This window comes from Salvelinus fontinalis, chromosome 40 (assembly GCF_029448725.1).
Source record: "Salvelinus fontinalis isolate EN_2023a chromosome 40, ASM2944872v1, whole genome shotgun sequence".
NCBI lineage: Eukaryota > Metazoa > Chordata > Actinopteri > Salmoniformes > Salmonidae > Salvelinus > Salvelinus fontinalis.
Window position 1 is genome coordinate 27,501,134 of NC_074704.1, and position 26,689 is coordinate 27,527,822.

The 26,689-nt window shown below is 42.0% G+C and overlaps 1 protein-coding gene across 4 annotated transcripts in view; it reads left to right on the forward strand.

Moving 5' to 3' along the window:
* The first annotated feature begins 216 nt into the window (after window positions 1-216).
* si:ch211-126j24.1 (phosphofurin acidic cluster sorting protein 2) overlaps window positions 217-26,689 on the forward strand; it is a 109,538-nt gene continuing 83,065 nt past the window's right edge. For all 4 annotated transcript variants that reach the window (XM_055907125.1, XM_055907127.1, XM_055907126.1 and 1 more), the window contains exon 1: window positions 217-621. In XM_055907125.1, coding sequence (XP_055763100.1) covers window positions 389-621 — 233 coding nt within the window. In that variant the 5' untranslated portion in view covers window positions 217-388. The remainder of the gene's footprint in view (window positions 622-26,689) is intronic.

A 26,689-nucleotide genomic window follows, 5' to 3' on the forward strand; every position in this document is an offset into this window, starting at 1 on the left:
TTACGTTTCTTACTATGGTCATAAAATGTCCAATAAATAATTATGTATAGACTAATAATTGTCAACTAGCTATAATCACATTGCGGTTAATTACATTTAACAATGTTATTATAATCCAATAATATTCAGCTCTGATTTTTTATTTACAATCAACCAATGACCCGCCCCTTTGCTGGCGCCCCTAGCGTCCAATAGTACCTCGTTTTTGTGTGTGCGTGCTTAATAGCGCCCCGCCCAGATTTGTGTTTGAACGCTTCTGTTTCAGCACTATCTCGATATGCTAGCCTTGAGCTGCCTGCTACACTGACAAGTTTCTGCGATATAGCCGAGAGTGGCTACGCGAGCGAGCATCACAGCCTGATAGCCTGCTGCTACCCCGGGAGAGGCGATGATGGCGGCGGCCGTAGAGAGAGGAGGAGTGCGGGCCGCTTTCCTGAATCCAGGTAGCGGCGGCGGGATCGGTGGACCACCCCCGGCACCTATGCCCACTGCTCCCGGAGCCGCGGTTGGAGCGGGTGGCATGGGTTCGAATTCTGGTGGGTCGGATGGGCCCATGCCTGTGCCTATGAATCTTTTTGCAACATGGGAAATCGACCGTTCTTCTCCGAGTTGTGTTCCAAGGTAGGCTAAGCTACTTACATTGCATGTAATCCGTTTTCTTTGCGAGTGGGCGTCTGTAGTAACGTTTCCAATTCGGAGTGCTTGTTACAAGACAGCTAGGCTACATTTTGAGAGCTGTTCCATGGTCCGTAGCAGCAACCTCACACATCCATAATTCAATGACATTTGGTTGTTTGTTGTAGGTCACTCGGACTAGACAGTCAATTTCTCTGGATTTATCAAATCAAAGTCTGCCCTCGTAGTCTCCTTTTTTGTTTATTTTAAGAATGTACGCCAACAAAGAACAATATGACGATAAAACTATCTTAATGCCAAAGAAGGTTAGGCTATACGCATTCGGAACAACCAAAAAAATCTACAATTGCATTGGCTGAATTAGTTTGTTAATAAGTCTGCATTTATTAATGTTTTGCTCTCCATAGAAAGGGTTTGCCTTGCCATAGACCCCTCTTGATTTTCAAAGAGACACTTTCCCGTTATTTGAAGCAGATAACCGTTATTCTACATGGAGCTATTTTCACCGAGTTAAACCGTTTGTTATGAATTCCATCCACCCATAGCCTACATTCCAGAACTGCATGGTAAAACATACTTGATATGCAGCTAGAAAATGTTTGCCAGTCAATGAAACTGCATAGGGTATCTACAGGGAACTGCCAAAATAAAGGAAAGGCTTGAGTAAATGATGGATACAAAGTATATTGAAAGCATGTGCTTCCACACAGGTGTGGTCCCTGAGTTAATTAAGCAATTAACATCCCATGTATAAAAATACCCATTGCCCATTATGTTGGCTAGAAGAAGAGATCTCAATGACTTTGAAAGAGGTGTCTCAAAGGAGCATAGGCAATGTGTGTGTCTGTCACCGGATCTCAACCCAATGGCGAACGTGCGTAAAGCTGGCATAATTCAGATATGACGTAATTATTTCAAATCAAATGTATTTGTCACATACACATTGTTAGCAGGTGTTAATGCAAGTTTAGCGAAATGCTTGTGTTTCTAGTTCCGACCATGCAGTAATATCTAACAAGTAATGTAACCAAACAATTTCACAAAATTTTAGCAGTATCCACTGAGTGTAACAACAGCGGGCGATATGGTTCAATGTGCCAATAAATCAGAACAATCTACTTTTTAGTTTTCTTCAAATTGCCTGCGTCTTGAAGCTAAAGGTGGATCATGTAGGCTATACTTTACTAATGACCATACCAAAAAAGAGCGACAGAGAGCAATGTACAATACGGTAAATTTATCAAAACAAGGAATTTGTTGTAAGTGTATGGGGGCCGCCATCTTTATGCGCCTCCGTTATTGGGAGATTCTGGACTTTTGCCTGAGACAGATTTTTCCACCAACAAAACACAAATTATGGATTTTCACTTGGAAGAATGGTGTCGCATCCCTCCAGTAGAGTTCCAGACACTTGCAGAATCTATGCCAAGGCGCATTGAACCTGTTCCGGCAGCTGCATGGTGGCCAGCGCAGTCAAAAACATTATTTGGCTGTGTTTTATATATTTTTCCACCCTTTTAGTGTAAGAGCTGTTTGAAAAGACTACCTGACATTTAAGCCTGTTTTGGTGGGATGGATGGCTTTCCCTATAATAAAATAAAATGGTATTTGTCACATGCTCCGAATACAACAGGTGAAATGCTTACTTACAAGCCCTTAACCGACAATGCAGTTAAGAAAAATACATAAAAATAATAATAATAAAGTACCAAAGAGCAGCAGTAAAATAACAATAGCGAGGCTATATATAGGGGGTACCGGTACAGAGTCAATGTGCGGGGGCACCGGTTAGTCAACGTAATTGAGGTAATATGTACACTGCCGTTCAAAAGTTTGGGGTCACTTAGAAATGTCGATGTTTTTGAAAGAAAAGCACATTGTTTTCCATTAAAACAACATCACATTGATCAGAAATACAGTGTAGACATGGTTAATGTTGTAAATGACTATTGTAGCTGGAAACAGCTGATTTTTAATGGAATATCTACATGTACAGAGGCCCATTTATCAGCAACCATCACTCCTGTGTTCCAATGGCACATTGTGTTAGCTAATCCAAGTTGATCATTTTAAAAGGCTAATTGATCATTATAAAACCCATTTGCAATTATGTTAGCACAGCTGAAAACTGTTGTCCTGGTTAAAGAAGCTATAAAACTGTCCTTTAGACTAGTTGAGTATCTGGAGCATCAGCATTTGTGGATTTGATTACAGGCGCTCAAAATGGCCAGAAACAAAGAACATTCTTCTGAAACTTGTCAGTCTATTCTTGTTCTGAGGAATGAAGGCTATTCCATTGGAGAAATGGCCAAGAAACTGAAGATCTCGTAAAACGCTGTGTACTACTCCCTTCACAGAACAGCGCAAACTGGCTCTACCAGAATAGAAAGAGGAGTGGAAAGGCCCCGGTGCACAACTGAGCAAGAGGACAAGTACATTAGATTGTCTAGTTTGAGAAACGGATGCCTCAAGTCCTCAACTGGCAGCTTCATTAAATAGTACCCGCAGAACACCAGTCTCAACTCCAACAGCGAAGAGGCGACTCCGGGATGCCTGGCAGAGTTCCTTTGTCCAGTGTCTGTGTTCTTTTGCCCATCTTAATATTTTCTTTTTATTGGCCGGTCTGAGATATGGCCTTTTCTTTGCAACTATGCCTATAAGGCCATTAATCCGGAGTCACCTCTTCACTGTTGACGTTGAGACTGGTGTTTTGCGGGTACTATTTAATGAAGCTGCAAGACTCAGACAGGGAGAGGTTGAAAATGTCAGTGAAGACACTTGCCAGTTGGTCAGCGCATGCTCAGAGTACACGTCCTGGTAATCCGTCTGGCCCTTGTGAATGTTGACCAATTTAAAGGTACGGAGAGTGTGATCACGCAGTCGTCCGGAACTGCTGATGCTCTCATGCATGTTTCAGTGTTACTTGCCTTGAAGAGAGCATAGAAGTAATTTAGCTCGTCCAGTAGGCTTGTGTCACTGGGCAGCTCTCGGCTGTGCTTCCCTTTTGTAGTCTGTAATGGTTTGCAAGCCCTGCCTCATTCGACGAGCGTCGAAGCTGGTGTAGTACGATTCGATCTTAGTCCTGTATTGATGCTTTGCCTGTTTGATGGTTCGTCGGAGGGCATAGGGGTATTTCTTATAAGCTTCCGGTTTAGAGTCCCGCTCCTTGAAAGCGGCAGCTCTACCCTTTAGCTCAGTGTGGATGGCTTCTGGTTGGGGTATGTACATACAGTCACTGTAGGGATAACGTCATCGATGCACTCATTGATGTTTTCATTATGTCCATTCTGTTGCAAAACGTTTCTTAAAACTTAAGAAACTGGGAGAGACCTACCTGGATTTGGCCAATGGAAACTCCAGTTTCTCTCGTCGCCATCTTGGAGGGTGGTCCAAATGATTAGCCAAGCAAGGGAACCCCTCAGCCCACGTTTTTAGTCAGCTTTGTGAGTGTACAATTATGTTCACTCCGGGGCCTGAAACGCCCCATAATTCAATTTGCGACGATTGTACATCCGCTAAGAAACGTCAGCGATGAAACGTCAACTTAAAAACAACATCAATTGAGAAGTCAACATACATGTGTATGTAAAAACGGATGCAAATAAGTTAGAAATTGTAAGTCAGAAGTTCCAGCTAGGCAGGCTAACGTCAGTTAGCTAATTAATTTGCTAGCTATCTTACAGTAGGCGTATATTAATAATTATATATTTAATAGAAGTGGACATGCAATCATAATTGACTGTTGCGCATATAAAGCACCCACAAGCTACCGGTGGCTGAAAACACAATCATCGCGGGATCAACGAGTGACGAATTTCCGGCCAAGGGTGGTCCATTAAGAAATAATTTCTTCCTCCCTCGCCCTGCAAGTGTATACTCGTCAGACGTCATGATACGTCATCAGAAGTGTCCACTTAATTTGAGGGCTGAGGGGATAGGGTGTGTCTTTTAAGTGTTTGGACCGCAGCCAGAGAGTTCCAAATCTCTCTGCTGTTAACAGTTAATTTTCAGTTTTCCCCTCAGACCGCTCCCAGACAGTCCTAGCATAATTCTTGCTTGAGAGATGCTTTGCTAAGAGGCTATTTTTGTTTATTTTTGACAATTTTTAATTGATAAGTCACATTTAGGTACTTCACTGTTACCCAGAAATGATTTGATATTGAGATAAAAATGGTTGCATTGGACCTTTAATACACTTTATGTTGGTGTTTCCTTTATTTTGGCAGTTACCTGTATACAGCATGCCAGCCTAATCTAATTGCTCTAATAACCCAGAAATCACGGGTTCAATGATGACAGTAGAATATGCTAATGATTACCTCCAATGTCTCTCTTCTTGTATTTATAGGCTACTTAGCATTGTTTTTCTGTCCAACCCACTTACAGTAAGTAGGCTTAGGCCTATTCACTCAATATTTGACAACACTTTACTTGAACTGTATATCATAAGTGTCACAATGGTGTCATAAACTTGTCATAACATTCTTATATCACCGAATGTCAAGTAATATTGTACAGTACACACATACAGTAGGTCTAACCACTGTCATAACTCTCTATATGCTTCATTGACACATTTTGCGATTAGAAACTGAAAATGATTTATGCTCTGCAGGCTAAGTGAAGACAATTTCAATATCCCTAACTTTTGAACAAATTGTGCCTGTCTTTGCTCTTAGCCATATGTATATTGTATGAGGTAACAGGCTTGCCAGGTTTTACCTGTTGATAATTGGCACGCTTTCTGTCATTACAGCAGTGACTGAGTTTTAGAAATACTTCATGCTTCATACATAAATACATTCTCATAGATTTGATGTCCTTTTCCTCGATGTTCTTTATCGTCTTTTTCAATCTATCCCCTTAAACTTGAAATCGTGAAATGCAAGCCCCATGTAACACACACACATTCTTCATGTTTATTTAATAAAAAATATTTTTTCTTTACTTTGGCAGAGCAGAGTTGAAAGTTATTTAACAGATGTATATATCATAACATGGTATCATATTAGCTTTGTCTTGCGGGATCCCTCAGCGACAGATGTTCTCGTACTCGCCTAACACATGTACACATACATTTTCAGTGGCTAAGCCGGAAAGTTCCCTGCAGACAGTGAGAAGGAAAGGAAGTAATTGTGTTTACGGAGATGTTTTTTTTTCTTTTTCTCCAGTGTCCTTCAACACACTCCAATATCCACACTGCCATTTTTCTCATTTTCAGAATTCATTCTATAACACCTTACAGGCTTGTGGGGACATTTTTCGTACAGTCGCGACTCGCTACCCTCTCCACAGTAATACAGAGTAGCCTACGCCTAAACCAAGGTGCATGAAATGAAAGACAAATGGGATCTAGCAAAGATATTCAGCTGGAGGGGCAAAAAATTAACGGAGTGTGAAAATGGATGGATTTTAAAAACACCTTTTTATTAAAATTGTAATATAGGCTATTGTCCGTTAAGATTGTCTGAGCATTTTTTCTAGATCCAATTTTGTTCTTTATTTTATGTTTTTTAGAGATACATTTTTCAAGTTACCTGCATATAAAAAATGGTTAGTGCTTATCTACCTGACAGAATCATTAGCATTTTCACATACTAAATTAAATCTTAATTAAAGAGTAGGCCTAACTAGGGATGTGACAAATTAATTTTTTAAAGATAATGTTTAAACTGTACTTTTTTTATTGATTCCTGTTAAAGAGAAATTCCACCTAAATTCACAATGCAGCTGTGCTGCTGCCAGCAACGTTTTTTTATCTCACGGTGTGTTCCTTTTAAAAATGGTTAAGCATTGCACCTGTACTACTGTTACTGTACCTCAATTCCACCTCGCAAAGTTTGCATTTCCTTCTCATTTAACTTCTCAAAGTATTTCCATACAGGACTTCCCTACTGTCGCTTGCTTTTCTCTGCCATTTTCCAAAGTTAACGACAATGACGTAGTGGTGGAGAGTCGACTCCAAAATAATTGATTCCTTGACTCCTTGAACGTCAACTTCCTGTGCCAACTGTCGTTTATGAGTGTCAAGATGCCTAAGATTCAGTATTTTTAGAACGGATGAGACTGATTAGTTGTTGTACCTCCGAGAACACAACCACTTGCATTTTTCATAGCGAGGGACAGAGAGAAAGGGGAGTGGCACAGTATAGGCGGGTCGGCCACCAGTCAGAACCATACAATAGGCCTATCTATCAGCAATCAAATGCTGTATCTCGCAATGGAAAGCTGTATCTTGCCATTTCTTGGCTTACAATGTCTAGCAACTTCAGTAAAGCAGGGCCTATTATCAAATGAATAGGCTAGGATATTCTACACGCAACAGACCGAAGACTGAACACACACACGCATCGTTAGTGAAGCCCGAGAGGAAGAGGCGAAGCAAGAGGTCTGTCTCACTCAAATCTGTCCAATTAACCCAATGCGTTTCTATGGGCTTATTTTGGAACTAAGCGTGTCACCTGCCTTCCCGCCTTTGGGACAATGACTCCCATTGTTAGGGTGGAGACATGAGCATCTTATTATTAAATGCAGATCTCTGGTGAAGAACAAGAGCAGGCAAACCAGCGTGAAGGAGAGAGGAAGGGGTAGGCAGAAAGAATGTCTTGGTAATCTATTTCTCGCTATATCTTGACTTGCAGGCCGAGCAAATTGTTTGCTTTTAGCTTTCTGGGTTTATTCAAACTACCTTATACTATTTGAACCTTTACAGGCTGAAATCTAGTTAGACTTTAACATGTAAAATAATGTTTTTTCATAACTGTACTGTGATTGTAATTTTGTTAGGGGAAAAAACAAACAAACAAAATAAATTGGGTTATGGATTTTCTTAATGTAAAGGATACCAACTTTGTTTAAACGTTCACACTCCTAGGCCGAAGCACTGTTTTTTTTTTCACCGCCATCGTTGTTGTTGTTGTTACTTTTGCTTGCCAAGGTGGACAGGTCATTTGAAGCGTGTCTTATACAGTTGAAGTCGGAAGTTTACATACACCTTAGCCAAATACATTTAAACTCAGTTTTTTCACAATACCTGACATTTAATCCTGGTAAAAATTCCCGGTCTTAGGTCAGTTAGGATCACCACTTTATTTTAAGATTGTGAAATGTCAGAATAATAGTAGAGTGATTTATTTCAGCTTATATTTCTTTCATCACCGTCCCAGTGCGTCAGAAGTTTACATACACTCAATTAGTATTTGGTAGCATTGCCTTTAAATTGTTTAACTTGGGCCAAATGTTTCGTGTAGCCTTCCACAACCTTCCCACAATAAGTTGGGTGAATTTTGGCCCATTCCTCCTGACAGAGCTGGTGTAACTGAGTCAGGTTTGTAGGCTTTCTTCTTCCTTGCTGAGCGGCCTTTCAGGTTATGTCGGTATAGGACAGGTTTTACTGTGGATATAGATACTTTTACCTGTTTCCTCCAGCATCTTCACAAGGTCCTTTGCTGCTGTTCTGGGATTGATTTGCTATTTTCGCTCCACAGTACATTCATTTCTAGGAGACCGAACACGTCTCCTTCCTGAGCGGTATGACGCCTGCGTGGTCCCATGATGTTTATACTTGCGTACTATTGTTTGTACAGATGAACGTGGTACCTTCAGGCATTTGGAAATTACTCCCAAGGATGAACCAGACGTGGAGGTCTACATTTTTTTTCTGAGGTCTTGGCTGATTTCTTTTGATTTTCCCATGATGTCAAGCAAAGAGGCACTGAGTTTGAAGGTAGGCCTTGAAATACATCCACTGGTACACCTCCAATTGACTCAATTAGCATATCAGAAGCTTCTAAAGCCATGACATCATTTTCTGGAATTTTCCAAGCTGTTAAAAGACTCAGTCAACTTAGTGTATGTAAACTTCTGACCCACTGGAATTGTGATACAGTGAAATAATCTGTGTAAACAATAATCTGTGTCCATGAGTTCATCTGACTCTGGGTGTGTATAAAAATGACTAAATTGCCAAAATAACCCACTATTCCTTTAATGAATACGGTACCCAGCACCATTTTTGCACCTGTGCACATTCACAGCGGGAGCCAGCCTGGTGACCCAGGGGAGAGATCCCTCATTGCTGGCCCAGATGTGTCTTCTATCTCTGGGTAACGAGAGCGGGGATGTTGGCTTCCTGAGCCAAGGCTATGGAGCTCTCCTTAGGGATTGTACAGTGGCTGAGAATGCAGAGAGAGAGTTAAATTTGAGAGTGGTTACATTTCTCCAGCTCCATCCCTCAGCTCTTTATCCAAAAAGTGGTAGGGGGCTACCTGTTGTTGTTTGAATCCCAGATTTCCCTTTTAATCAAAATCAAATCAAATGTTATTGGTCCCATACACATAGTTCCAGTTCCGACAGTGCAGTAGTATCTAACAAGTAATCTAACAATTCCACAACAACTACCTAATACACAAATCTAAGTAAAGGAAGGGAATAAGAATATACACACATAAATAAATGGATGACCAATGACAGAGCGGCATAGGCAAGATGCAACAGATAGTATAGAATGCAGTATATACATATGAGATGAGTAATGCAAGATATGTAAACATTATTAAAGTGACTAGTGATCCATTTATTAAAGTGGCCAGTGATTTCACGTCTGTATATAGGCAGCAGCCTCACTGTGTTAGTGATGACTGTTTAACAGTCTGATGGCCTTGAAATAGAAGCTGTCTCTCGGTCCCAACTATGATGCATCTGTACTGACCTCACCTTCTGGATGGTAGCGGTGTGAACAGGCAGCGGCTCGGGTGGTTGTTGTCCTTGAGGATCTTTTTGGCCTTCCTGTGACATCGGGTGCTCTAAGTGTCCTGGAGGGCAGGTAGTTTGCCCCTGGTGATGCGTTGTGCGTTTTTAAAGGAATAGTTCTGTTTACTCAAATTACATTTGGGTGGGCTTTGACAATCTCTTCACACATTAAGATACCTGCAAAAAACATATGTAGTATACGTATATCAAATCATTTTATTTGTCAAATGCTCCAAATAGGTGAATAAATATATAATAATAAATAAGGTGTAGACCTTACAGTGAAATGCTTACCTACAAGCCCTTAACCAACAATGCACTTTTAAGAAAAATACCACAAAAAAAGAAATAAAAGTAACAAATAATCAAAGAGCAGCAGTAAAATAACAGAGTAAAGAGCACATTTACAGAGTAAATGTGCGGGGGCACCGGTTAGTCGAGGTAATTGAGGTAATATGTACATGTAGGTAGATGTGTTAACGTTGGTGAATGTAGGCATTGTAGTAGTACATTGTCATTTTTGTGTCAAGTCAAAAAAACATAATAGTTGTGGTAGTAACTGACACAGATAATAGCATGAGTAGGTATATTTTTACTCCATTTTATATGAAGAAGTGGGCATTTTAGTTTGGACCAATCGTGGAATCAATTTAGCCTTTTCTCATATAGGAGGTCATTTTGCAGGGCTCTGGCAGTGCACCTCCTTGCACTAAGGCGGAGGTACCGGTCCTGCTGCTGGGTTGTTGCCCTCCTACGGCCTCCTCCACGTCTCCTAATGTACTGGCCTGTCTCCTGGTAGCGCCTGCATGCTCTGGACACTACGCTGACAGACACAGCAAATATTTTTGCCACAGTTCGCATTGATGTGCCATCCTGGATGAACTGCACTACCTGAGCCACTTGTGTGGGTTGTAGACTCCGTCTCATGCTACCACTAGAGTGAGAGCACCACCAGCATTCAAAAGTGACCAAAACATCAGCCAGGAAGCATAGGAACTGAGAAGTGGTCTGTGGTCACCATCTGCAGAATCACTCCTGTTTTGAGGGGTGTCTTGCTAATTGCCTATAATTTCCACCTTTTGTCTATTCCATTTGCACAACAGCATGTGAAATTTATTGTCAATCAGTGTTGCTTCCTAAGTGGACAGTTTGATTTCACAGTGTGATTGACTTGGAGTTGCATTGTGTTGTTTAAGTGTTCCTTTTATTTTTTTGAGCAGTATATATATATATATATATATATATATATATATATATATATATATATATATATATATATATATATATATATATATATATATATATATATATATATATATATATATATATATATATATATATATATATATATATATATATATATATATATATATATATATATATATATATATTGTAAACAATGTCTCTGATATACCACTCACACACACACACACCCCAACCTCGGTTTCTCCTCAGAAGGGAGAGATAAGTGATGGCGAACCCACCTAGGAATAGCTGGACCCACAGTAATTAAACGTGTGCGCTGGAATCAGGTTAGCCAACCAATAGCGCCTCTGTTATTCATGCTGTTTCATTGGTGTTTAATTGGTGCAGGACCCATTATTCCTGATGGAGTGGGCTAGCTGTGTTGAAGAGTGATGGGGTTGACTGAATGTGCTGTGGGATAGGGAGTGACCTATTTAATATTGGAAATGACAAACACCATATAGGCTAATGTATAGTACGACAACCAGCGATTCTCAAATGCGTCCTATATGGAAAATGGAATGGGTTTCTCAACTAATACAACATCCTAGACCTATATTGTCTAATGTATAGTACGACATCTAGTGATTCTCAATGGCTACCTATGGAAAATGGAATGAGTTTCTAATGGTGGTGAGGTATTAACTGAGTTGAATATGGTACATCCTTTGTAAGGTGCTCATCAAAACCAACATCCCCACTGTTGCATACTTGCTTTTTGGTTAAAGTCAAAAGTTCTACCCATACATTTACCCTGCAAACAGCAGGGGTGATCCCAAATGGCACCCTATACCCTATATAGTGAACTACTTTTGAGCAGGGCCTTACTAGGGAATAGGGTGTCATTTGAGTCACCACCCATGAGTTACCCTGCAGGGAGGTCTTTGTAAAGCATTGCCCCAAAACGTGATTGAACTTTGTAGACGATGCCCTTTAGCTTTAATATTTGTATCTTATATTTTAATGCTTCAAACATCAACCTATAGAATCCACTTAGTTCAGTAATGAAGCATGGCACTTTTGTCACCAAAGGAAAAACCTCTTCAATACTTGATCTGCCGCTGAGCGCAAATCCTTGATTTAAAGATCCCGATTTCTTATCCCCTGTCAGTGGATTTGATATCTTCATTCAGCTGGTCTATCTCTCTCTCTTTATCTCTCTCAACATTTCTGTCATTTAACAGACGCTCCTATTCAGAGCGACTAGTCATAGTAAGTACATTATTCCTCAATAAGGTAGCTATCAGCAAAGTCAGTGCTAGTAGAAAATGGAAAAAAAGTGAAGTCTTTCTCTGTCTCGCTCTGACTCTTTAATATTTAAAACTACTATGGTAGGCAGACGTCGTTCGGAATAAATTGCAATTTGAAAAGGACAGCTCACGGACCCCGACTGTGCTCGTTTTTCATACCGTGCTCTCCGAAGGCCTACTACTGGCTTGAAAGCAGATAACCGAACCCCACGGTTTGACTAAATTGCAAGTTTCTGATGTCACTGCCTCAGGCCCCTTTTTAATGTGTGGAATGGATCATGGTCAGAGCATTCGCCCTCCTGTTGCTAACCTGGTTAGCATTCGCCCTCCTGTTGCTAACCTGGTTAGCATTCGCCCTCCTGTTGCTAACCTGGTTAGCATTCGATACACATACGTTGTTGAATGCCAATGCTTTTTACATTTTGTTGTTATTTGTGGCCTGTTTTTTTTGTGGTGAATATTTCCGAATCTGTTCCTTGGTCAACAGAAATGTCAACATATATTATGCAGTTGTTGTTATGCTGTTGTATCTTGTTATGCCGTCTCCGCTATAGTGGACAATCGCTTGTGTATTTTTTTTCAAATCTGCTTTTGGGGGCATGTGTGTGTGTGTGTGTGGGGGCATGTGTGTCCCTGTCAGAGGCCCAGCTTCATATTGTTATTGGAGGAATTACCAAAAAGACTTCACCCCAAATCAGAAGCACATACTCTCTTTTCCAAAAACTATGGCAAGCACCTACAGAATCTTTGTTGTGGTTTAGAATGTGGAGGTGTGTGTGTGTGTGTGTGTGTGTGTGTGTGTGTGTGTGTGTGTGTGTGTGTGTGTGTGTGTGTGTGTGTGTCAGGAAAATAATCTGGTCTAGTGTGGATTATCTGAGGTTTACAACACCTGCTGTAGCATGTGTTTCTTTCTGCAGCTGTTTCGACGCCAGAGTGCTAGCCAGCTAGGCTAACTTTTGGGTGCGATGTGAAACCAGAGCGTGGGATGCCGCTACAGCAGAGCAATAGAGCACCAGCCGCTCAACGCTATAAAGTTTGACTTTCTGTAGTAAAATTGACTGTTTTTCAGTTCACAGATATTTTGTTGTCCTACTACACCAAAAACTATACAGAATTGAAAAAATGGCTTACAATGAGTCAACCTATGAATGGTTATGACTCATTGCAAATTCAATCAACTAGTCACGTTAACACAAGAAAATCAGGCATTAAAATGTTTGTTGAACGACGCAAGGAAACTACGTTGACTCAACCAACTTCTGCCAGGGTTGAGACGGTTTTGGCTGATTTCCGTCATTAAAGGAAAACTCCACCCAAAAATGATCAATTAGTATTTGTTTCATTAGTCCATTGTTGATATAGTCCCAAAATGTTTTGCATGTCAGCAATCAAGTTTTCAAGATGTATAACTTTTAAAAACGCAGCATCATATGAGGCATTCTGTATCATGTGATTCCAAATGTATCATACCGGCTGTATTTCTGTATTTTGAAATACACTTTTGGTTATGTAATGTATATGGACACCTGTTCATCATGGGCATTAATATGGAGTTGGTCCCCCCTTTGCTGCTATAACAGCATCCACTCCCCTGGGAAGGCTTTCCACTAGATGTTGGAACATTGCTGCTATAACAGCCTCCACTCTTCTGGGAAGGCTTTCCACTAGATGTTGGAACATTGCTGCGGGGACTTGCTTCCATTCAGCCACAAGAGCATTAGTGAGGTCGGGCACTGATATTGAGTGATCAGGCCTGGCTCGCAGTCGGCGTTCCAATTCATCCCAAAGGTGTTTGATGGGGTTAAGGTCAGGGCTCTTGCAGGCCAGTCACGTTCTTCCACATGGGTCTCAACAAACCATTTCTGTATAGACCTCGCTTTGTGCACAGGAAAGGGCCTTCCCCAAGCTGTTGCCACGATGTTGTAATTGTCTAGAAAGTCATTGTATACTGTAGCGTTAAGATTTCCCTTCACTGGAACTAAGGGGCCTAGCCCGAACCATGAAAACAGCCTCAGACCATTATTCCTCCTCCTCCAAACTTTACAGTTGGCACTATGCATTGGGGCAGATGGCGTTCTCTTGGCATTTGCCAAACGCGTTTCCACTGCTCCAGAGTCCAATGGCACCACTCCAGCCGACGCTTGGCATTACTCATCGTGATCTTAGGCTTGTGTGCGGCTGCTCGGCCATGGAACCCATTTCATGAAGTTTCAGACTAACAGTTCTTGTGCTGACGTTGCTTCTAGAGGCAGTTTGGAACTCTGTATTGCGTGTTGCAACCGAGGACAGACGATTGTTACTCGCTACGCGCTTCAGCACTCGCCTGTCCCGTTCTGTGAGCTTGTGTGGCCTACCACTTCGCGGCTGAGCCGTTGTTGCTCTTGGATGTTTCCACTTCACAATAACAGCACTTACAGTTGCGCGGGGCAGCTCTAGCAGGTCAGACTTCTTAAGAACTGACTTGATGGAAAGGTGGTATCCTATGACGGTGCCACGTTGAATGTCAGAGCTCTTCAGTACGGGCCATTCTACTGTCAATGTTTGTCTATGGAGATGGCATGGCTGTGTAATTTTATACACCTGTCAGCAACGGGTGTGACTGAAATAGCCAAATCCACTAATTTGAAGGGGTGTCCACATAATTATGGCCGTGTGTGTGTGTGTACACACTACCGGTCAAAAGTTTTAGAACACCTACTCATTTAAGGGTTTTTCTTAATTTTTACTATTTTCTACATTGTAGAATAATAGTGACGACATCAATACTATTAAATAGCACATATGGAATCATGTAGTCACCAATAAAGTGTTTAACAAATTAAAATATATTTGAGATTCTTACAGTAGGCACACTTTGCCTTGATGACAGCGTTGCAATCTTGGCATTCTCCCAATCAGCTTCACCTGGAATGCTTTTCCAACAGTCTTGAAGGAGTTCCCACATATGCTGAGCACCTGTTGGCTGCTTTTCCTTCACTCTGCGGTCTGACTCATCAGAGAGATTAAAGTAGATGTCACACGTCCAGATTTGATGGATGACCCTATGTGGTCCTATGTGAGCCTATGTGACCGCTATGTGAACCTAAGGGGTTGCCTGTCAGGGCATTCTGATGGTTAGGTGGGGGTCTTTGGGTAAGGGTCCAGTTGTCAGGTCAACCGGTAATGATTTATGACCCCAGCCTGATTTATGACCCTATGTAATGATTTATGACCCTATGTCCTGTTGTAGCAGGCCTGCCCATATTTGGGCTTCCGGTCAGGACATCCTGGCCGGGGTGGGGGTCTTTGGGGTAAGTGTCAAGTTGTCAATGTCGTAAATCAGAAAAAGATCATGATTTATGAACCTATGTAGTGATTGATGCCCCAATGGTTTGTAGAAGGGGGGCATGCCCATATTTGGGCTTCCGGTCAGGACATTCTGATGGTTAGAGGGGGGCTTTTGGGTGGCAAGTGACCAGGTGTCATGTCAAACTGTTCCTGGATGTCTAGTGTTGGGGGGTTGTTAATGAACATTTCAAAGAGGCTGGCTTTGCAGAAGCCTTATAAACCCCCAAAACAATGCCTGTTTAAGACTGTACAAGATCTTAAGAATAACCATGGAATTTGGGATCGGTGGCAAAGCGGTGATGACTGTAACAACTGAAGCGGGTCCTCGGTTGGTTCATAGAGCACGGGCCAAGTATCAACCCGCAATATATGATGCTCCAAAAAAACGTTTTTTAAATGTGTATAGAAGCCAAATACCTCCATCAAATGCGCTGAAAGATCAAGTGTTGATGTCTAATGGACAGCTATGGGGGTATCGGTTTGATTACGTGGCCTGTAGAGTGACCCTCTATACTGTCGCTGAAGGAGAAGAATATACAGAACAGACTGTAGGCTTGGACTATGGTGTTGAAGACTGGTCGGTTTTTCGCAAGGTGGTGTGTCCTGAACTGCGCCTTATCACCAAGGGGTATAGTGTGTTCACGGGCCACGAGACCCGTTGGGAAGGTACCCCTGACTCCTCAGGACGTATATTTCACAGGGTGAAAATACAAAGACAGAATGGACGTCCCTGCGGCTTGGAGTTCTATATCGGCACCCAGGAAATCCGAAACCAAAACCTTCGGGAGGGGGGCCATACTGGGGATACCAGACTGCGTCTGCTTATCCCTTTTAAAAGTTGGGATGTAGTGGAATTGAACATGTTGAAGGCGTTGGATGATCTCTTTGTACAGAGCCAACAGAGGCAGAGCCTTGTGCATTTAAAGAAGTGCATAATATATACGAATCTTGAAGATTACGTTTCAAAAGAGCCTCAAGAAGATACAACTTCAGAAGAAAACTAAGTACGGGGAGTCTTTAACCACGCCCAGATACCCTAAGGCGGGGTTCTACAATAAATGCAAAAGCAGCCGGTTCTTCATTTCATCATAGACCATGGATATCCCTACCTTCTACGAGGACTCCGCTACGTCATGGGGCCCCGAAACTAAGGACTCAATGCCTCGCAGCCCTACACTCTACTCACCCCTGGCAAGACCCGCGACACCACCTACATGTACCCAGCCTGAGGATGTGTTTGATGGGGTGGTCAGTACTATTTTTGTGGATACCATCAAGGCCTCTGTAGCTACACTTTTAGACTTGGTGATTGGCGACTATATAAGAGAAAAATGCATCGGCTGTGAGATCAATCACCCCAGCCAGCGTCGTCATCCTTGCCTATACGACCCTCCGAGATACTACTTTTTCAATCATTTTGAGGAGCTGGTGAAAAGACTGTGGTCCCGCAGGTTTATACCATCGCTGGTCAGCGCCCTGGAGTCTATGGGTCTTGTGCCGTCTATCCCCAGAGTTTACGGGGTAACCGAGGCCTTCCTACATGAACTGAAGGAGGCAATTTTCATCCACGAGAAACTCAAAGAAATCCGACACACCCTGGTGACCGACAACAAATACCGGGAAGCTGTGGTGGCTGATGTGGTGGTTTTCTGGCTCAATAAATCCCAAGAGACCGAGTGACATTTTGTTATTTAGAGCTATGGGTAACTATGTGTCTACGATGTTGGAGCGAATAAATACATTTTTTCTTTTGAGAGACCTTACAAATGTTATGCATCAGATTATTGAAAATAAAGTGAATAATGTATCGTTCTACACGACACACAATACCTGGGCTAATGTCGAGCGTTTGTTGAAAATGGAACAAATCATGAATCATGTACGACATACGGGTGGGAGTTTGCAATGGACACAAATGGTATCAAGAATTGTTGATGAGTCTGAAGAGCTAGAAGTAACTTTGGCTAAGATTTTGCATTATTTGTTTGAACCCCCATTTAATGTGAACGTGTATCATATTTGTTGTTTATATACTTATATATCCGACGTGTGTGTTTTAAAAATTCAGCGGCACAAACCTGTACATCTAAACCAGATATACAGGGTGTTGCATGATGTGATTGTTGAGAAAACTGGGACTTGTATCTTGCAACAAATCCTGAATTGGTTGTATACGTAATACTTGGTGTTAAAAAAATAAAAATTCTCAAACTGAAATGTTGTCGTTATTTGAAAGTTGCTCATTAACGTTATTGTCCCTCAGAGAGGCAAGAAGGATGGCTGAACAGCTGTTGAAAAACATTTATTATAATCCCTCTAACCCCGGGTCTTATGGTGGTAAAGAGCGTTTACAGAGAGCAATAGCCGAAGAAACAGGTAGCCTGTTAAGCGATGCTAAAGTGAGTGAGTGGTTATCAGAGCAGGATGCCTATACTCTCCATAAATCTGTAAGAAAACATTTTCCAAGAAATAGAGTTTTTTCTACGCATCCCTTATCCCAATTTCAGGCGGATCTATGCGACATGCAGGCCCTTGCCGATAAAAATGATGGAAATCGCTACATGCTAACGGTTATAGATATTTTCTCTAAAGTAGCCTTTGTAAGGGTTTTAAAAAATAAGAGCGGGGCCGAGGTAACCCGGGCCTTTGACTCGATCTTGAAGGCAGGAGGCGCACCCAATAAAGTGCAGACTGATGGAGGAAAAGAATTCTTCAATAAGACATTTCAGAAGCTGATGAATAAGTATAACATAATACATTTTGCTACAGGCTCGGATTTGAAAGCTTCGGTTGTGGAACGCTTTAATAGGACTTTGAAGGAGCGGATGTGGAGATATTTTACAGCTCACAACACACACCGATATCTCGATATAGTTCAGGATTTAGTAAAGGGGTACAATAACAATTATCATAAGAGTATAAGGATGAAACCGTCTGAGGTGTCTTCTGAAAACTCTTTTCAAGTCTTTAAAAATCTGTATGGTTTGTTCCCCGTTCGCCGTAAGAAAAAAATTAACTTTAAATTCAACGTGGGTGACTTGGTGCGTATATCTAAATTGAGGGGTGTTTTCGACAAAAAATACGAACAAGGTTTTAGCTCGGAGTTGTTTACCGTTACAGAATGTCTGCCACGCATACCCTCTGTCTACAAATTACAAGATTATGACGGGGATCTTATAGAGGGATCTTTTTATGAAAAGGAATTACAGAAGGTCCAGTTGGGTAAAGACAAAGTCTTTCACGTGGAGGAGATTCTAGATCAGAAGAGAGAAAAGGGTAAAAAATGGTTGCTGGTCCGCTGGAAAAACTGGCCCCAAAAGTTCAACAGTTGGGTATTGGAGCATGATGTGGTGGAGGCAACGGGGATTAATTTAAACCCACAGTCCTGATAACTAGCTCCTCATTCTCGTGTACACAGGAGTGCATCATGGAACACAGCGGCTTCTACCTGACTCTCCCCAGTAATGCGTCTGCACATATATATCGTAATAATCAGAGTTCGAATTATACAACCAATTTTCCAAAGCCTATAGAGTTATCCGAGGCTTGGGAAGTAGGTCTCAGCGAGATTACATACCCCCATAGTTGGTATAATATCAAAGATAAGGACCGTGATTTTTATTGCAAAAAGTTATCGGAACCTGCGAAACTTATTAAGCTTAAAAAAGGTTTCTATAGAACCGTCGACAGGATCGTCTCAGAGTTGAATGAACACCTAACCCTAAACAAGATGGAAATATTCCTATTCTACAATCCAATCCATAAAAGGATACAAATCTCAGGGCCTGCTAACGGGGGTATAAAGACCAGCGGTAATTTATCCTACATGTTGGGGATGGGTCCCAATAAATGGACGTATGTGAAAGATAAATTATTCCCATTCCCTGCCGATATCCATGCAGGCTTTTACAACATATTTGTGTATACCGACATCATAACCTATCAAAGGGTCGGAGACACATGTGTGCCCCTCCTGAGAACAGTTCATATAGACGGAAAGGATGGGGACATCGTCACTGTCAATTATGACAAGCCGCACTACGTACCCGTCAGCAAGAAATATATTGAAAACATTCTGGTTGAGCTTAAAACGGATCAGAACGAAAACATTGAATTTACTTATGGTAAAACTATTGTAAAACTACACTTTAGACCCACCAAAACCTCTCTACATATATAATATTTGGTATTATATTTATAAACATAATACCAAATAAAAGGGTTATGGAGCACCCTCAGCTCGACCCCAACCGTTATGTTTCATACTATGTGGATCAAGTTGGTAATGGACTACCAGGATATCATGGATCACCGACAATGTATGGTGCGGGGATAGGGGGTATATTTCGTAACCTCTTTAGGATGGTTTTACCGTTTATGAAGAGAGGCTTCAGCATAGCCAAACCACACTTAAAATCCGCGGCTAAAAATATAGTAAGTGAGGTTGTAGCAAATGCTATGACCCGCAGAGCGTCACCAGAGGTGGAGCATCAAGAAGGCTCTGGTCTTATGATATTGTCTCGAAGGCCTAAAAAGAGACCCCCAGGTTTAAGACGCAGGCCTGCACCTAAAAAGCGGAGGTTAACTGTTAAAAGAACCTCAGTAAGTCAAAGACGTGGTAAAGTGAGGAGGTCTGGACCAAAAAGAATACTAGGAAGTATTTTCTAAAAGAATAAGTGACATGGCTCTTTTACACCGAATGTCCTCTGAAGCTATAAAGACAGAACTCGATCTTTTCACGGCACCGTTAACGCAGCATTCAATAGACAGGTCCAGTTATGTGGAGATAGCCCCCCTCTCGGCTATTACAGATAACGGGCCTATCGAATTTTTCATACCAGGACACGGTGACAACTATCTGGACCTCAACAACACCTTGGTGCATTTACGTCTAAAAGTGACCAAAAGAGATGGGTCTAATATTGCAGGCGATGCCAAAGTGAGTCTCATTAATTACCCCTTGGCCACCATCTTCTCCCAAGTGGATGTGACTTTGGGTGAACGCCTAATCAGTCAAAGCAGCGCCACATACCCATATAGAGCCATCATGGAGTGTTTGCTAAACTACTCCGAAGACACTCTCAAAACACAATTTAGCGCCGGGTTGTTTAGCAAGGATACTGCAGGAGTCTCTATGGAATCGACAGACCCTTCCACGGGGGCGAACAAAGGCCTAGCGGCACGCGCTCGCTACTGCGCCGAATCTCGAGAGTTTCATTTGCTAGGCCCTATACACTCTGACATTTTCTTTCAAGAACGGTTGCTCCTAAATTCTGTTGATTTAAGATTAAAATTAACCAGGGCCAAGGATGAGTTTTGCCTGATGTCTCCCCAAGACGGGGATTTTAGTTTGAAAGTGTTGGGGGCCACCCTTTTTATAAAAAAAGTGTCTGTATCTCCGGCAGTACGCCTGGGTCACTCACATGCTTTGATGAAAGGAAATGCCCTTTACCCTCTCCAAAGAATTACCATGAAAACCTTTAGCATACCTGTGGGCAGTAGAATCTGCAGTCAAGAAAACCTATTTCTAGGCCCTTTACCTAGATATGTGGTTATAGGTCTGGTTGATCACGCCTCTAATACGGGGAGTTTAGATAAAAACCCCTTTAATTTTCAACACTTCAATGCAGAGTATGTAGCTCTCTGTCAGGACGGACGTCAGGTTCCGGCTAAGGCTTTCCAACCCCAATTTAACAACAACATATCTGTGCGAGAATTTTACAATCTATTCCTGGCCACAGGGAGGCATCTAAAAGATCTCTCTTTGCCTATTGACAGAAATGATTTTGCAGAGGGTTACACTTTGTATGCTTTCAATTTATCACCTGATGATGACACCTCAGGAAATCTGTCTGTGATGTCCCAAGGTAACCTCAGGCTGGAAATGCGTTTCCGTACACCTTTAACCTGTACAGTTAGCATGATTGTTTACGCATGCTCTGATTCAATCTTGGAAGTGAATGCCCGAAGACAGGTCTTAGTGGATTATTATTAAGGACCTTTGAGCAAAGACATGAATACCCAAGAGTTGGAAGGGCTCATGAGCCGCTTGATTGGAAAACAATTTTGTGGAGTGATGGCTTGTGATGAATTACCTATTGAGATATGGCCTGAGAGGCCTGCAATGTTTATTGTCAATACCCATCCTAAACACATGCCTGGTGAACATTGGCTAGCTATGACATTAGAACAGGAAGGTGGAAGAAAAATCTCAACTTTTTTTGATTCCTATGGCTTTCCCCCCGGTTTTTCACATTTCCCTAAATCTATTAAAGATTTTTTGACCCTAAACGGTTCAAAGATCTACTACAGCATCAAACAAGTGCAAGATAACCTTTCCACTACATGCGGTCACCACTGTGTATTTTACCTGTGCCAAAGAGCCCGGGGAGTTTCTTTTGAAGATGTTATGTTTCTTTATAAGGATGATTTAAGAAGTAATGATGACTTTGTATCTTGTTTTGTTAGAAAATATCAAAAGTGTTCAAATGTGTGTCGTTTAAGAACGCGTAATCAAGGCGTATGCTCACGTCATATGTTTCAAGAATGCCACAAATGTTAAATTGCTTATTTTTCAAATAAAACATTTTATTGAATTTAATCATAGTCATTCAAAAGTCATTTTCAAAAGTCATTTTCAAAAGTCTAACCACGCCGAGAGATCGGGATTAGGAAAAGGTCCTGAGACGTTCATGGGAGTAAATGAGTTAGCATCATCGCTTTCATAGGGGGGCGGTGTCGTTGGGGCATCTTTAGGGGTGCTGTATCTCGTTGAAGGCTTTTGTTTTAAAGCTTGAATCTGTTGACGAAGCTTATGGTTGGGTACACCCGAGAGGGGAATGTTCAGGATTGCCAGGGCCTTAAGAAACTGACGCCAGCCGGGAGGCCTTCGGTCATCAGCAACCTTGTGGGCAGCCGTGGTACTTTTAAGTAAGTCCACCATATGGGAACCCCTAACAACAGCGCCCTGAAGTATAAACTCTCCAGAATCGTTCCAAGCAGCTAATCCCTTTGAGTCTTTTATCTTGTTCATAATGTATTTAACATTCTTCCGGTTACGTAAAGGCACATGTGTCAGTAGGTCATGCATAACTTTATCTTCAAAAGGCATTTGAGCTTCACCAGACATAGGATCTTCACTAGGTAAGAGCGCCGGTACAGGCCTTACCGGGGCCTGGCTATCGTTAGGTTCGACATCTGTTAAAGGGTCCGGTAGGGAAAGTGTTAAATGGTTGCTCTCTCTCGCCCCTTGCTTTACCAGAGTCAAATATCTTTGCATTAGGTTTGTGTATTTTTGGATCTTATCATAAGGGTTCAATCCTTTTCGGTTCAAAACATCCTTCATGGCCGTATCCAAATCATTTTCAGCTGTTTGTCTGATATTTTCAGGACCCTGCATTTGATTTTTAAGTCTATCCAACTCTTGTTGTGGCACCAAGTACATTTTAGTGGCCATCACACCGCGTGTTCAACCCCCACGTCTGGCAGCAATAAGGCTGGTGATGAAGGGCACAGCTATACTGAGTAAAGGTATGAGAAAACCTCCAGACTGTTGTATACTATGTCTTTTCTTTTGAAGACTGGCCCTTTTATTGGCAAAGAGTTTGATCGCGGTCTTTTGTCTCTTTAATTTTTTCAATTGGTTCAGGGTGAGTGGAATGCGCCCTTTGAGAAGATTCAAAGCAATCTCACATAAGGCTAATATGAGATCTGAAGAACAACTACCCAAGATGGCCTTCCGTCCTTTAGCTGTAGACCCAACTAGCCTTGTCAAAAGGGGCAGGTTTCTTTTTAAACGCAGAGACATAGCGTTTACTTTTTAGGAAGGTATGCAGCAGGCCGCTCCCACGGAAACAGGCCTGTACGTAGCCTAAGCTGTTCTGGAGTATTTGCTTTTAAATCCACGATTAAATAAGAAAATGGCTCTTTGGTAGCGTCCTCATAGCTCTCCATAAAGTATGATTTCCTTCCAGGGTACATCTGCTGAGCTAGAGTGCTAATTTGCAGTTTGTCTCTAGGATTTTTAAACAATACCATGTAGTTGGCATTCAAGCTAATGGTACGGCTATTTTTACCTTGGTGAAACACATTCTGGACCAAGTAAAGCACGGACAGGTTTCTATGATGAGTATATTGGGTAAAAGCTCTTGCAATTTCTGGATGTTCGCTACCAGCAAATAGCATATCGTCCAAAACAAGCAGATTGTGTATATGTGGGGGGAGAAGTTGATCATCAGACAGAGAATCGGGTATTCCTTCAACAAACTTGATTTTTATTGTCTTCAATAATTCATCATACAGAGGTTGGTAACAGGAATAACACCATACAATATTGTCAGGCTTTTGAGATAACACATGTTCAGAATTCTCTAAAATACTTTTTACAAAAAAAGTTTTACCACTGTTTGATGGGCCTGCAATTAAGGCCGAAAAGGGCAGTTTTAAACGGGGGTCAAAATCCTCGACAGCCGTCATTATATCTTAACCTTTAAGACACACTGGGGCTTGTAGCCTAAGTCAGTAGCCAAAGGGCAATGTGGTACCGTCAGGCAATAGCCGTCTCTTGTCATAGACTACCCTGAATCTTTTAGTGAGTGGGGCGTTTCTTAGATGGAACCCCTTTTTATCCCTCACTATTTTGTTGTAGGAGGTCAAAATCTCCAAGTCACTATTCTTGTCATTTACGAACCCGTCGACCAAGCGCGTGATTGATTCCAAGTTTACACGCGGGGCATTTTCGTAGTTTTGAGTCACGCCTTTGGCTTTCAACACCACGTGATTGTCTTTAGTCCTAAAAGCATAGCTTTTGGGCCCACATGAGGACCATTCTGTGATATGGTCACCCTCGGCGAGTTCACTAGTTAAACCCCCAAGATAGTTGCTGAGTGGGGGGTTCCAATCCCCCGGCTTGCTTACATAGACCACAGAGTCTGTGTCGTGGTAAAGAACCCGCCGCTGAAGCTGTTCCATGAGGGTGTACAGTTCAAGTCGGGCATAGGCTGTGGTAAATGCTGCAAGAAACACATTTACATTACCTGGGGGTAGAACCCACTTTGGGTTGCGCCGCCATTGCACCAAGGCAATGTCTTGACTCAAGAATGAAAAATGTGAAATTTCGTATTGGTCCGAAAAAACAAATTCCAAAAATTCTTCCGGGTCTTTAATGATCGAAGTTGTTAGCATATTGCTTCTCTGCGCTAACTTCCCCCAAAGGGAGTTCAAGTACAATTTCGAAACATTTCTTTTGGTTTTGTTGACCTGTATTCTGTCAGGGTCAAGAAGTATGCCTTCTCTGTCATGGTAGTCTTGAATGTACTTCTCTTTACTTTCTTCATCTGTAACCGATGCTGGATAGCCTGAAGCCATCTGCTTGCATCTCAAGAAGGTCTTGATGTACTCTTTAAAAAGTGTGTCTGATTTCCTGGAAAAGTTCCACACTTCAAAGATTTTGGCCACACGATACCCCTTCTCCAAAGCCTTAGAGAATTCAACGGTGACCCAGACACCTGTCAGGGCTCTTTCTTGATCTGAGTGATCACATGGGTTTTCCTGGTTGTTGTTTTCACAGCATGTGCGACAAAGGGGAAAGAAAAGTTTTCCTTTAGACCCCTTGTAAGGCAGCACAGGTATAAACAGACCCCTAGGAGGGTAGACAGTCGCTTTGATTAAACCAAAATAATTTTGGGGTTCGTCAAAGTCGCTGTGAATAATTTCAGGATGCCCTATAGGATAGCATGAGGAACTCATTACATGAGGATATAGGGATGTAAAATCTACATAACCTATTGTCTCGTCGGGTTGAGCTACATAACGCAATGTCAAAGCATTGGTCCTGCCTCCAAACAAGGCCTGTCTCGGTTCCAGGGGCTCTGGAGGGTCATATTGGGTAAGGAAGGCCTGAACATGAGGATCCGCCTTTTTCAGGGCTGTCCATTCGTGTTCCCACAAAACCACCACTTTTAACCCGTATGTAGCCTTTAAAGAATTCAGTTTGTCTTGGAACTCTTGGTACATTTCCCCAAAAGTCTTTTGGGTTAGGACACACATGGCCTGGGGGACAAAGCATAATTTACAACCGTGGAAGAAACAACCGTTGTACTCATACACTGTCTCAACACCGTCAATCTGTGTGTATCCATCTACATGGTAAGGCCCAAAAGCCTTCTCGCCCCGATTCAAAGCATGTTGGATAAAAACATTTTTATCCTGGGCTAGGTACTCCAACCATTGAATGGAGCCACTAGAGTAGGCCTTGAATTGTCGTCGGTAGTTGTCTGGCGATGGGATCGCTATAGAGGCTGGAGTTAGATAGTGTGTACGATAGGTTTTCATGCACGCGGATGCAATAGTTGTACAGCTCCAGGGGTCAATGCCTGCATCTTTGATTACCTCTTCTCGGAATCTGAGGCATCCTTCACGTAGTATAACCACGTCATTGTCACAGTATGATTCCATCTCTTTATGAAAATCAAAAGTTCCATGTCTTACTGTCTCGTACCAAGTCATGAATTTCTCACGCTCTTTGGTAGACATTTGATCACAACCGTACATTTCGGGGGCTGGATAAGCTCCTATATAATGTAGATTCTCGTCAGATGTGAAGAAGTGGGGGAAATAGCCTTTGACCGAGTTTTCAAAACCCAAGGCCTCTGGCATTTGAGCCAATCTCATGGGTAAGAAGCTTAAACTGTCAATGTATCTCTGTTTGAAGGCGTGGTCAACAAAACATAAGATTTTACTCCCTTGAGCAATGACACTGGGCGCCACGCCTTGCTGTATCAAAGGGTTCAGAAGCAGATAGGAGTCATAGGCGCGCGCATTGTGTGCTATAAACGTGAAGTTTCTGTACTGGGCCTTTCTAAAATGTTTTAGAAAGAGTCGGGCGCAATCGGGCCCCTCGGCCGACCACTTTTCACCGGTGAAAGTCATGGTAGATACAAAAATAGGCAAGTGAACCCCTGATTGCTGATTTGTCTCAAAATCATAAAAAACATATTTCTCTGTATGTTCATCTTCAGCCAAGGGCTGAATGTAACACTCATGTGGTACTTCTTGAACAACTTCTGCGTCTCTGCTTTTCAAGGGCCCTTTACAGATTGGGCAATGTATGATTCCACAAACATGGGGTTTAGGGCTGTCTATTTTAAGGTTGTAATTGCAATGACATTTTGGACATTTCTTGTTAATGTCACAAATGCTTACAGATTTACAGGCCTTGGGGTGCCATGTTTCAGTTTTGTGTTTTTCGTAACAGTAGGCTGAACGACATGTGCGGTGACAATCCTCACAGGGTGTCAAGTTTAGCGGTTGCATAGGGCAATGTTTATCCAGACATACTGAACAGTTATAACGGCACGAGTGCCCCCCCTTGCGGGTGTAGCCGGTATGACAGGCTGGACAGACATATGGGGCGCCTAAAAATGCTGTGATGTTAGTTACGGCATAGTAATGCTCATTTTGCACATAAAAGTACATAGTCT